General features: G+C 47.4%; 1 protein-coding gene across 2 annotated transcripts in view; it reads left to right on the forward strand.

Annotated features, from left to right (window-relative positions):
• LAMA5 (laminin subunit alpha 5) overlaps positions 1 to 13610 on the forward strand; it is a 166300-nt gene that overhangs the window by 66894 nt on the left and 85796 nt on the right. For both annotated transcript variants that reach the window (XM_084645460.1, XM_084645461.1), the window contains exons 3-6: positions 2191 to 2308; positions 9672 to 9790; positions 11377 to 11547; positions 12239 to 12336. In XM_084645460.1, the coding sequence (XP_084501586.1) occupies positions 2191 to 2308; positions 9672 to 9790; positions 11377 to 11547; positions 12239 to 12336 (506 nt within the window). The remainder of the gene's footprint in view (positions 1 to 2190; positions 2309 to 9671; positions 9791 to 11376; positions 11548 to 12238; positions 12337 to 13610) is intronic.

A 13610-nucleotide genomic window follows, 5' to 3' on the forward strand; every position in this document is an offset into this window, starting at 1 on the left:
TGCTTCAATTTCCAGGGCTGTCTGTTAAGACCTGCATTACATTCCCGTTGTCATAAGGATGGTCGCGCCAGATCCCACCAAACCCTGGTCTCTCCCGAGGAAGTGTGTTTTATGAACAGCTTGGGAGACTTGGTTGCCTCTTCCCTGGCTCTGGTCTTTTTCTTTTCTCCCTTAAGAAACTACCTGTGGCAGGCTACTGCTGTTTTCAAAGCACGTGATTCTTGATACCAAGTGGCTGCTATGTGGCTTGGGGGTGTGACTGGTGCTGGGACTTACCAGTGCACAGAAAATCGCAACTCGCTGGCTACCCCTTTGGGCCCCTTGCTGGTAGTCTCAGTAGAAGGACTAAATGGGTATGGAGTCTTCATTCTTCTCTCAGTTCTAGAGGAGGTGCCTCCTAGTCAAGTAGACACAGATTGGCATTGGCAGGTCAGCTGCCCATATTGTGCCAGCTCTCTGCCTGGAGGGACCCCAGAGCTGCAAATCAGCACCTCTTGCAAGCATGAGATGCCCTTTGTGGTGTGTTTGATGCTAAGAATTTTGCCTGACAAGAGATTTTCATCTGCCTGTAAATATCACCATTTGACAGGGTGATAGAGTGGGGATTCTTGGAGTGAGCTGGTGCCAGCTGGGGAGGGGAATTTCTACTTGAGCTTTTGTTTCTTTCTAGCACTGACATTTTAGCTGTCCAAAGAGTATATTTATTTCATTCTTGGCAAGGACGCAGCTGCATAAATCAGTGTCCGGACTAATTGGGAGTAGCCCAGTGCAATTAGGCAAGCTGAAACCAGAAAGGTCTTCTCTGCCTGCTCTCCTGAACCTGGTGTATGTGGAAGAGAAGCTGTTCTGGGCTTCGCTTGTACCCAGCTGTCTCTCTGGTTGGGTGGATGTAGGACTGACCGGAACGGTACAAGTCTCAAGGGCAGGGTTTTATGATATGGTCTCTGTCTAAGAAGCAGCCAAAAGGAATGATACTTACCAGATCGATATTTCCTAGCAGCCTGTGACAGCATCATGGATAGGGTAGAAGCTTCCCAGTCCCCCACAACCTTTCTTGAGCACATCTCAAAGCTCGTCTCTCATGGCCAAGCATTTGCCGGGCTCCAGGTTCAAGCCAAGATGGGCTTTCTCGGTGGGAGGTACAGGTGACCATGACTGTTAGCACTGCCTGTTTGTGAGCAGTACAGATTGGGGAGCTAAACGTCAGCCCAGTATTACCTTAGCTATGATTCAGCTCCTTTCGTCCCATGCCCCAGAGGCCTTTGCTCCATTTGTGCTCCGTTCACATTGAGTTGGGTGGGAGTTGTATGTGATTTAAGGACTGAGGGAAGATAAGTACTCAGGTCAATCCTCTAAATCTCTTTAGAGGATCTTTTGGTATCACAGGGTAGACTTGAGGAGCAACAGAGGGAAGAGAGATGTTCGTTGTTTTTTTTTTTTTTTTGGAGGCTCTTTCTCACAGGGAAGGGAGTTGAATATTATGATCTCCTTTCATACTGAACATTATCAGACCCTCTGCCCCCAAGTAAATTCCAGCTGATTTATCAGACTGGGGAACATACGCTTTGCTGGAGTCTGTCCCTGTGGGTTTTTTTTATATATATATTTTTTTATTTTTTATTATTTATGAGGATAATTACTGATTTAAGCCCCTGGGCTTTCCATCTTTGAGTTATTGCCATTGTGAACTGCAGGAAACCCAATGAGAGCGCTAAGCATTCAATCAGGCTTGTAAAAGGTGGTGATTTGCAGCCCTGGAGAAGAAAGTCCTCTGAGCACTGAGCTGATACAGTATGGGTGGCTGTCCTGCTCATGCCTGTGTGTAATGCAGAAGCTGCCTTGGAGTGGTTATTTTGACAGGCAGATCTTTGAATTTTGACGGGGTGAATTTGGACTTTCTGAACTGTGTGCAGGATAGTGCCCTGCTGCATTCAGTCCCATGTCCTTGAATGCTCCCCAGTGATAAATATAACCAGAATCTGACCCGTCCAATCTTGAGAACGTCTTGCCCTCGCCATGGCTCTGTCCAGCATCCACGTTGCATAGTGATCCATGTGGGAGCAGAGAGTTTTGCTCCACTCTTTATTTCCAAGGTGGGAAGGGATCAGGTGCCACCATGGGTCACACCAGTCCTCTCTTCTTTTAGTGCTGCCTTGAGCACCAACCTAACCACATGTTTGTCTCTTTCAGCTGTTCCACGTGGCATACGTCCTGATCAAATTTGCCAATTCCCCTCGTCCGGACCTCTGGGTGCTGGAGCGATCTACTGATTTTGGACTTACCTATGAGCCGTGGCAGTACTTTGCCTGTAAGTATGGCAATAGCAGCCACTGGAGGAGTTGGGTCTTAATTCATGCTGGCTTCACTGTATGGGGCAATGAAGGACCAGGAGGAAAGTTTTTTGCATTGTTGAGTTGCTGTTTATATGGGAATTCACTCTGAACCTGGGTTTGGAGGAGTTGAATAAGTGGTATGCTCTAATACAGCAGGTGACCTGTAATTCTGCCTTTCCACAGAGAACTTATTGCTGCCAGAACTAAAGGTTGGATCGGAGCAGCGGGAAGTTTACCCAGTGGAACAGATGCTATTTTGGGTTATGGTAGATCTTTAATGCCAGTGAGAAGTTACCTCGCTCCTGCAGGCTGCCTTTCCTTCCACCATCCCTGTCCACCACCACACCCTCACCAGCATGGCTGCTATTTAGAAATGCCCTGTTCAGCGCAGCACCAGCAAGGAACAAACACGTAGATCCCTGACAGAGGGCAAGAGAGCAAAGCCTTTAGCTACTCCATTTTGTAATGGCAGGCCTGACTCGCTTATCAGTGGCTGCCACAGCAGCGAGGTGTGAGGGGGGAGGATAATCACTGCTCCATTGTATCTAATCCAGTCTACTCCTGGAAGAAGAACCTGGTCTCTGCTGTTTTGAGTAGGGCCTTGTCAAATTCATGGTCCATTTTGGTCAATTTCATAGTCAGAGGATTTTTTAAATGGTTAATTTCACAGTTTCAGGTATTTCAATCGGAAACTTCATGGTGTTGTAATCGTGGGGATCCCAACCCAAAAGGGGGTGGGGGCGATAGAGCATCTGGAGCAAGGCTATTGTGTGTGGGGTGGGGTTGTATTGCCACCCTTACTTTTGTGCTGCTGCTGGCCGCGGCGCTCTGCAGGTGCGGGAGGTTCCCGGAGGTGGGTCTGACCCAGCTCTGGGAGTGCCCCATGCAGGGGAAGAGGGAGTCCCGTCCCTCCCCAACCCAGCCAGGACTAGCATCTGGAGTCTGGCGCATGGTAGAAACCCCCAGCTAGGGTGGCACTAGCCCTGCCTCTCCCCTACAATAGCCAGATTTCTCGGGGAGGCCAGATTTTATGGGGAACATCAGATTTCACAGTCTGTGACGTGCTTTTCACGGTCCATGAATTTGGTAGAGCCCTAGTTATGAGAGTACATGGGAAACAATTCTATCATCCTAAAACACATGCAGCTTGGCCAAGTCACCGGGAGTGCGATAACAGCTGGCCCCTCCTGAGAGCACTGGCAGTAATTGGTAAAAGATGTGAGCTAAGATCTACAGCTAGCGTTTAAAACCAATCCACACACCTGGCGAGAAAAGGTGCTTTTAAGTACACAGATGCCTGCCCCTGGGATTTCCTAGCGAGGCTCGCTGCCTTGGCATTTACTGGTCAGCGCGTGGGTTTCCCTCTCAGAGCGGAAGAGAGAAAAGCTTTATCCTAGGGTTTTTGTTTTGTTTTTTTTAACATAGTAGATAAAACGGCCTGAAATTTCCTCCCTCGCTTGTCCTAGTTTTGTAAATACTCTGTAGTCCTGATTCACCTTCATGCTGTGCACAGTGGAGGAGACGCTCCTGTCAAATTGCCCTGTGTTTCACTCGGCGCGTTCTTTCCTAGCTACCATTTTTCTTGAGATCCCCCTCCCCCCAAAGGCCTCTACCTGCTCCTCCGTTATGCGATGGTGGCAGCCAGTGCAACCAGCAGGAGTACAGGCTCTCGACCCACTGCCTCCGGCTAGCCTGAGCCGCCACTGGAGCCCCAACATCCATGCTGCTATTTTTTAGCATGCTAGCTCGAGCCCCTACTAGTGCAAGTCTGTCTACCTAGCTTGGAATGCTTGCTCCCAGCTGGAGTGTAGACAGACCCTCAGAGACCTGGGCCCTGATTCTGGGCTGCGGCTTGCCCCTTTCTGCTGCTCTGGTTGTGTAAGGGGGCTGGAAACCAGCCTAATCTCCCCAGCAGAACTGGCAAAGGAGCCCTGTAGACTCCACACAAGGGCCTGCCTGGCAAAGGGAAGGTGTGGCCACATCGCTCTTCCCTCTGAATATTCTGGGTTGCTAGAGGGTCTTTTGGGGTCCATTGCTGTCAGGATGTAAGTTAGAGCAGTCCTTGCCATCCCCAAATCAGCCCCTAGCACCCCCAGAATCCAGGGGTGAAAGGTGACAGAAAGCCACTATTGCTGTCTTGATGTCCGTGGAGCGCTGTGCTCACCCGCTTGCCCATCCAGCTTGCAGGAGCGAGGGCCGTGTGCTGTTCCCTCTCACTCAAGTGCTGCCTAAATCCCCGTTTGCTGAGAAGCTGGGGTGCCTCCGGCTGCTAGCAATAGAACAAGCTGCTAACCTGTGGAAAATTCCTGTAGAACGTAAGAGGGTTGACACACTAAACCTGATGGAATTCGATAGCAATTGAGATTCTTTCCACAGGCTTATTTTTGACCTAATCTGTGCAATTCCCTAGAAGAGAGACAAAATTTGGTATTAAATTCTATAGGATGATTAAAAAAGCCTGTAGAAAGATACTCATTTTCTGAGCAGGGGTTCTCCACCTTTTTCTTTCTGAGGTCCTCTCTCTCTCCCCTTCCCCCCCCCCCCCCCCCCCCGCCATAGGCTATAAAAACTCCACGGCCCAGCTGTGTCACAACAACTGCTTTTCTGCATGTAAAAGCCAAGTCCGCGTTAAGGGGTAACAAGCAGGGCAATTAATGGGACCCTTGCCACTGGGGATCCACGCCACAGGGGGCACCACAAAACTAAAGTTGCTCAGGCTTTGGCTTCAGCCCTGGGTGGTGGGGCTCGGGGCCCCGGGGCTTTGGCTTTCTGCCCTGGGCTTAGTGAGTCTAAGGCTGGGCATGCTTGGTGGACCCCCCTGAAACCTGCTCGCAGCCCCCCATGGGGCCCTGGACCCCTGGTTGATAACCACTGCTCTATAGGACCTTTCCAAAGGGGACACCGATCTCTTCAAAGAGTTAACGGTGCAAATTGGCTCCTGCTTCCAAAAAGAGGAGCATCCAGATCTGGAGCTTGTTCCACCTTGCCAAGCCTGCACTCCCCACGAGGGGTTAAATTTCCCAGACTCTCTGGTGTCCCTGCAATACATTCCACTGAAATGCCAGGGAGGCTGATGGGTTTATCTCTCAAAGGGGAGGGAAAAAATGACTCAGTTGTAGAAAACTTCACTCAAGTAGGAAGAAGAGCACTGCAGGTTATGGCCAAAAGACACCATAGAAATGACAATTTTTCTCCTCTCCGTTGTGGGTCTGAGTGAGGAGCATGGAGAATACTTTTTCCAGGCCAGTGGAGAAGTAAAATGAGAGCAGGATGGGGGCAAAGGGGATCTGTGGGGTGGTTGTAGTGTGAAGCTAGGTAAAAGGTTCATCGTTCGGTTTTTTTTAAACCCTGCGTTTGATGTAAGGACAGGACATCAAAGATGTGGGTGTGTTCTGGATTGGGATGTTAATCCAGACACACATTGTGCTACCCTGGCTGGCTAGCCATGTTATATGGAATCAGAATGAGGATTTAATCTGCTTCTCTCACTAGTAAAGGGAAGGGTGGATGCAGTACAGCACATGGCCTGCAGCATTGACTCTTTGGTCCCTCTGGTTGTCTTTAATCTGTCTGGGTTTTTTTTCTGTCCATCTGTGTCCCACAGGGCTGTGCTTTAAGAAGCATGGGTTAAACTTGACCATGATGGACTCAGGTTGCCACAGGACCAGAGGAAGCTTTAAACAGCAGTGGCTATCCTAGGACATATGACTGCATGTACGCTTATAACCAGTTAGCCTCAGCCCACAATGCAATGAATATAAACAGCATTGATCCTTTAAACCCTATGAAGCGGGAAAACAGTATTCTTCTCAAGTAACAGATGGGTTAACAGAGGAACAGAGAGAGTAAGTGACTTGCCTGAGGACACAGGGACAGCCAGTGTCAGAGCAGAACTGCGCAGTGGCTGTCTTCTAGCCCACACTTCCTTCCCTCTTCTCTGGTTCAAGCAGTTAGGGGTGGGACTGTCGGAGAGGAGGGGTACCAACGTTTAGGTGTTTGTGTAGCCCAAGTGGGTTTAATATCTTCCAGCTAAACACCAATATTAGACTTGTGTTGCGGAGGGTCCCCCTTCCATTAGGTGTATCACAGTAATTGTTAAGTGTTATCTTCTGCTCCAGTCTCTCCCCCCACCACCAGAACACCCAACAAAATGGAGCCTTGGTTTTCCGCTAACCTTGCTGCAGCCCCTGCTGCTTTGGGTCCCTCTGGAAAATCGCTAGGTCCAGAGTCCAAGGCACTCACTTTATTCTGCCAGTGTGTTTCTTTCTCCCTACCACCAAAATATTCCCAGAGTGGCGGTGTCCTGAAATGGATCGGCGCCGACCTGCAGTGATGACAGGCCGCTGCCTGGGGTTCCAAGGGAAAGCAGCCTTTAATCAAAGTGGTGGGTTATTAAATCCAGTGCCGATACTGGAGACTTGACATTACACTTTGCAGCCCCATTCCTCCCATTGCTACTGCTGTGCTTCAGCTCGTTCCCTTGCCCAGGCGTTGTTTATAGACCAGGGCCACATTGTCAGGTGCTAGGTATCTCTGGGCACACACCAACATGGCTGCATTGGATGAGAAGCGGGTGTGGGGTGAGGTTGGTTGAGTCTCTTCCCTCCTCTGACTATCCAGCCTGACTTAGTTTTCAAGGCTGCACGTGCTGTAAAGGGGGCACCTTCACACCAGGCACATGGTAACGAATTTCTGAGGATTATTCCGGTGAACTATGCTAACATTTCTCCGTTGAGTCTGAATTTGAGCTGAGCAGCCCTGCCAGGAACAGCTGAGAGATCTGCCTTGCTCGTTTGCCTGGCTTTAACCCTTGTTTCTCCTGGTTAATCTCTGGATCAGGCCTTAGTTGCATTCTTGCATGCACATTTACGTGTGTTGCTGAGTGCTTGGCACGTGTAGAACATGTGATGAGGAAACAATCAGTGACAGTAAACTTAAAGTTTAGAGAATGAGAGGCAGGGTGGTCCTGGATTGGACTTGGGAAACCTGGGATCTACTCCCACCTCTGCTACTGGCTTGTGGTGTGACTTTGGGTCATTTCTCCAGTCTGGGTGTCAGTTTGCCCATCTTTAAAATGGAGAGTATTGTGTTAAGTGGAGGAATGGATAAATAGATAAAAATGTGGGTGAGAATTCTCCCCCCCCCCTTTTTTTTTTTTTTGGACAAACTCTAATAACAATACTTCCTGTTCCCTGGCTAAACACTTTGAAACCATCAGATGAGATTCCCTGTGTAAGTGCTAAATATTATCAGATTAGTCAAATGCAAATGACCACCCTTCCATGAACAGAGGAACTGCCAGACTGGACCAGACCCAAGGTCCCTCTAGGCCAACATCCTGCTTCTGACAGTAGTCAGTGCGAGATGCTTCAGAGGAATGGGCAAGAAAGTTTCATGGTTCTTCCTCTATGGAGGTGGTTGGCTTGAGGGTGGTGTCATGTGATGTTTTATAGTAAATGGAAGATGACATAGTCAGCCCCTTAGTCACTGTATAGAACAAGTCTCCTGTAGCTTACTTGGATTGAGATCTGATGAGCTGCCTGATCCTGAGTGTCCATGTTGGCGGAGTCTCTGCTACCGGAGCATTCAGGTACGTGACTAATTCCAAGGGAGTCCGAGGAAATGACCATCTTGTTAATGGCAATAGTAAACAGTGTGGCTCTCTTCCCACTTACTCTGCAGACGATGGAATGTCAAGCGTCCCCTGGAGGACGCGAGGGCAGAAGACCTTCAGGAATGTATGCAGGACTTCTCCAGTCTGTGGCACGTGCTTGTTCAGTCGTGCAGTGGGAGGTTTGACGCTCCTACAGCTGCAAGGAAACGCTTGGCATCCTAGAGTTGTATCCTGGCTCCTGTAAACCCCATGCAAGGCTGTTGGCTTCCGTTCCAAAAGCATGTTCCGTGACCGTGCGCGGCAATTGACCAGTTAATTTAATGACCAGCTATGATTGTCCTCTAGCTTTTGGCCAGCCTTGCATTGCCACTTAGTGGCAGGAGCTCTGGATTGCTGTCACCAAGAGGGTTGTTCTGCATGATATAAGTTTTCTGGTTTATTTACCAATAATCACAAGATTTAGGAACGGAAGATAAAACCACTGTGTGCAGTCATTTTGCTCTTCATGGTATAGTTTAGTGCTTTGTACAGTCCTGTTTGAAGTGTATCCAGTGTTGAGGCTTCCACCATTTTCCTGGGAGGCTATTCCACATGCTAGTCGTTTCATTAAGATTTTTGATTATATTTTTCTGTTCATCCTAAATACTTTTCGTCTTGATTTTTATCTCATTCCTCTTAGTTATGCCCCTTTGTAAACTGGTTGCCACCTTCTTTGCTATTTAAACAAACTCCAGGATTATTGTATTTCAGTGTTTTGTATAAAGGTGGTCTGCTGATGCACGAGCAGGAGGAAAATCCGGTAGTAGCAGGGAGATGGTATTACCCCTATATATGGTAGAGATGATACCGTTGCTGGAATTCTGTGCCCAGTTCTGGCATCCTTGCTTCTAAAAAGTGTCAAAAATTGGAAAGGGTTGGTGAAAGAGCTACAAGAATGATATAAGGTCTGGAAAACATGCCTTATAGTGAGAGACTTAAGAAGCTTGATCTATTTAGTTTATCCAAGAGAAGGTTATGACATGACTTGATCCCAGCTTGCAAATACCTATAGGAGGTATTTCTGATAGTAACCAGCTCTTTAATCTGGCAGAAAAAGACCTCACAAGATCCAGTGGCTAGAAGCTGAAGCCAGACCAATTCAGACGAGAAATAAGATGTACGTTTTAAGTGAGGGTAATGAACCACTGGAACAATTAACCTAGGGATGTAGCAGATTTTTCATCACTTAAAGTCTTTAAATCATGACTGGGTATATTTCTAAACGGACTCCTGTAGCTCAAAAAGAAGTTATGGGCTTGATGCAGAAATTACTGGTGAGTTTCCCTGGCTTGTGTTATGCAGGTGGTCAGACTAGGTAATCATAATGGTAGTTCTCACCATAAAATCAATGAAACTATGAAACTCTGACTAGAATACACCGCAACGGGACTTTTCTCTGGTGATTTCTGGCATGACTTCAGTGTTTGTTCTCAAATTATGGCCCCATTCACTTCTCATTGTCTCTGCAGTTTTGACGAGGGGAGTAGTGTGGAGGAGTAGGGTCTAAGTGATGCAGAGCTGATGGCAGGAGAGGCAGTAGCTCAACTGTAATGAATTTTTAATGCAGAGTTAATTCTGTGTAGAGGTGACTCCCACCAGCATTTATTGGGAAGTGCTGGTTTAAACATCATCTGGGCCATACCTCTCATCTTACCTTATTGCTCTGGTCTCTCTTTGGTAAACAGCGTCCAAGAGGGACTGTATCGAGAAGTTTGGCCCGAATACTGTGGAACGTATTACCAAGGATGATGACGCCATCTGCACTACTGAATATTCCAGGATTGTGCCTTTAGAAAACGGAGAGGTGAGCTATTGCTCTAGGCCTTTATTTCCCTGAGGAGCTGTCTTTCTCAGGGTGGGGGAGGAATCAGGTGGCTGAAATAAATGAAAGGATCTCTGAGGAGCTCCAGGTACTCTTCTGGGGCTGGAAATGCTTCCACTTGTGTAGGGTGGGGAAAGAGCCTCGTGTAAGGCTCAGAGGATGCTCCTCACTCTTTCCTCAGGCGGAGGAGGACTGGCTGGGACTTGGTTGCTGACTGTCTCTGTACTACACCGCCAGGCACTTCTTCCCCCTATGGGCTAAGCGAGCATTTGGCCCTCCAGGGAACCAGACATCATGAGCAGAGCTGGACTTTTCTCCGTTGCAAGGGTCACCAGGCTGGCTTCAGACATCTGAGGATGATAATGCATCTTCCCTAGTGGTGGGGGAAACTGCATGACTTGTAGTCTGTTTCCTTCAGAGCACATGTCAGTGTTGATAAATGGCTATGAGATGTGGTGGCCTGGGGAATCTGGTGCACCCTGTTGTCAAATTCTGTTGTACACATGGGGATCTGTTTCAGCTGTTCAGATACTACCGTAGTCTGTGTATCCACTCCCAGACTATGCTGGAACCAGCAACAAAATGCAAGGAGTTCAGCAAACCGCAGACATTCTTGTTTATAAAACACACTGTTCTGCCCAGTTGGAGGACTTTGAGCTTGGCAGCAAGGGCTTAGATTTCAGAGAAAGGCAAAGTGGAATGGGTGGGCTGTCAAAACCCTGCCCTTTCACATGTAAACTTGGGATCTGTGGCCACGATGCAGGTGGTTTTTTGTAGGAGCATCTTGTTAATCGCCATTTAAGAATTCGGCTCCGAAGGCATCTGCATGACTTGGAGGCTCTGTTTGCTTAGGCTCTGCCAGTGCTATGTTTCTCCAACTTCACATGTGCTCTGCTGTAGTTAAAGTCTTTCTCCTGCCCAAGAGCTTCAGAAGAAAAACCTAAGTGAATATGGGCAGTTACTTGCACTGGAATGGACCCTTCAAAAGAACTGACCATAAAAGGGTCTGAGTTTAGAGGGGGAGAAACGTCTTCCATACAAATCCTGACTTGGTCATTGTCAAAGCCTGGGCCGACTGGCTTATGCTGTGTTTAATGTCTACCTATTGGTTTGGCCACAAGATTGGGCTGAAGGGGAGAGGATCTGTTTGTTTTTATGCTGCTGCCCATTGCTGTAGTATCTGAGCAGCTTCCATGTAAAATCTGTGGTGTTAGCCAAGTTCCTAGTGGACTTCATAGACTTTCTGGCACCTCTCCCTTTTTGGGATCAAAACTCTGGGGAGGGTTTTTTAGTGGGCGGTCTCTAGGAGCTAGGAATCAAAGGGGCTGTGAGGGTGGTATCATTCTTATGGTTTTCTGGATGCTGGTAGGTGCTCTTCAGAAGTGGCTCCTTTTTGCAGGTTGTGTCCATGGACTGCAGTTGAATGTCAGCCATTTTTGGAAACACAATGTGTAACTAGTTGATTCAATCTACTGGGGTTGGAAAGAATTTGCGGTTATCAGAGGAAGGCGTTAATTTTCTGTCCGCCTGAAGGTTTGTGCTGTGTGTTTCTCATTCTGGATCTGTAGATTGTCGTCTCACTGGTAAACGGGCGCCCGGGAGCCATGAACTTCTCGTATTCACCTCTCCTGCGGAATTTCACCAAAGCCACTAACATCAGACTGCGCTTCCTGCAGACCAACACGCTGCTTGGGCACCTGATGGGCAAAGCCCTAAGGGACCCGACTGTGACCAGGAGGGTGAGATGCTTCGAGATGCTAATGAGAAAGGAGTAGGTTTGGTACCATGTGTCTTGGAAAATAGTTCATTTGTGATGTAGAACATGCGGCTCTGGTAACAAGTCAGTGCCTTGAGTCAAGGTTTTTTGTTAAGGGCTGCTGGGTAGGATTCAGCACAATGGGGAAACTATTTTGCAAGTGTTGTCCAAAAGGCAGACCTTTTTATGTTCTCCTTTTACAGTCTCTTTCAAACAGACTGATATACTTTGTCTGAATGAAAACAATGTGGAGTCCTTGTGGCACCTTAGAGACTAACAAATTTATTTGGGCATAAGCTCGTTACCACTACAAAAGTGACTTTTTCTCCCTTGGTATTCTACTGTTAATTGAATTGTCTCGTTAGACTGACTCCCCCACTTGTAAGGCAGCTCCCATCTTTTCATGTACTATGTATATATACCTGCTACTGTATTTTCCACTGCATGCATCTGATGAAGTGGGTTCTAGCCCACGAAAGCTTATGCCCAAATAAATTTGTTAGTCTCTAAGGTGCCACAAGGACTCCGTGATCACTAACAGGTGTTACTGCAGCCCAGGGAAATGTTGGCCAGGAGTCTGAGAACATGCAGTATAGTTTGCCAGTGGGAGGGTGAAAGCACCCGTGTGGCTTCTGCCTAATGATCTAAGGCCAGCTCTTTCTGTGCTCTCCCAGTATTACTACAGCATCAAAGATATCAGCATTGGAGGGCGCTGCGTCTGCCATGGCCATGCGGACGTCTGTGATGCCAAGGACCCTACTGACCCCTATAGGTAAGACCTTCAAAATTCCGTAATTCTGGTGTTTGTGTCGAGATATTAAAACTGACTGTGCTAGGAAAGAGGGAAGGCTTCTGCGATTAAGGAACTGGATCAGGAGCCAAGAGACCTGTATTCCAATACCAGTTCTGTCACAAATGTCCTGAGATAACCTCATACCACAGATCAGTCGCCATGCGATATGCCAGTAACTTTCTTGTTCTTGCCTGTGTGATGGGGTAGTGGTTCTGCAATTGCATACAGCTGAGTCATTCAAAAGAGCGAGATTATTAGTGGACCCACATTGTCTTAGCTAGACCCCACTGTCTGGTTTTCAAAATGTTTCATTCTGCAGACACCCGAGAAGGACCCACTGCCACAGGGAAATTTCTGCTACTTGGAGTCAAGTCAGGGTGTTGGATCTCTCAGTGATGTCCCCTAGAGCAATGGTTCTCAAACTTTTGTATTGGTGATCCCTTTCACACAGCAAGCTTCTGAGTATGACCCGCCCCCATATAAATTAAAATGCATTTAAAAATATTTAACACTATTATAAATGCTGGAGGTGAAGCGGGATTTGGGGGTGGAGGCTGACAGCTCATGATAACCTCGCAACCCCCAATTTGGGAATCCCTGCCCTAGAGCTGTGGATTTCTGTTCTACAAATCAAACTTTGCACAAACTGTTTTTGTGGGATGCATATGAGGCAGCTAGGGAGAAGCCTTTTTTTAAACATTCTCAGCCTTACGTTTTTTCCTGAATTAAAGCCCTAAAATGTAAACACATACTTAAAGCATGTGCTCAAGTGCTTTCCTGAATTGGGTCCTAGAGATGTCACAGGAGAAGTTCTCTTGTCCAAATCGTTTGACACACTGGTGGGATAAGAGGCTGTCTTCAGAGAAAGCACTCAAATAGCTATCTCCGTAATCTGTGGGAAGTTAGCTTGAACCAACAGTTTTGTCCTCTGCCCTCTTACTCGTCTTTAAAGAGGGGGGTGGGAAAACATTCTGCCGTGGCAATGCTAAAATCTTGCCAACCTATCTGTTTGTTTTGTGGTTGGTTCTTATCCCAAAAATAATTGAGATCTCTCTCTCTCTCTCTCTCATGTCTCCTTTGCACAGCTGTCTATTGTCTAGTTGGGTATAACAAACAATTTACCTCATTACAGAAGAAGGCAAAAGTACAAGATTAAAAACTTAAAAAAACAAACAAAAAAAAACCAATCCAATCTTTGTGTTGGCAGGTTACTTATGTGTAGCAATTGCACAACTAAATAAATCCTTGACACC

Source organism: Lepidochelys olivacea, assembly GCF_965140295.1.
Source record: "Lepidochelys olivacea isolate rLepOli2 genome assembly, chromosome: 13".
NCBI lineage: Eukaryota > Metazoa > Chordata > Testudines > Cheloniidae > Lepidochelys > Lepidochelys olivacea.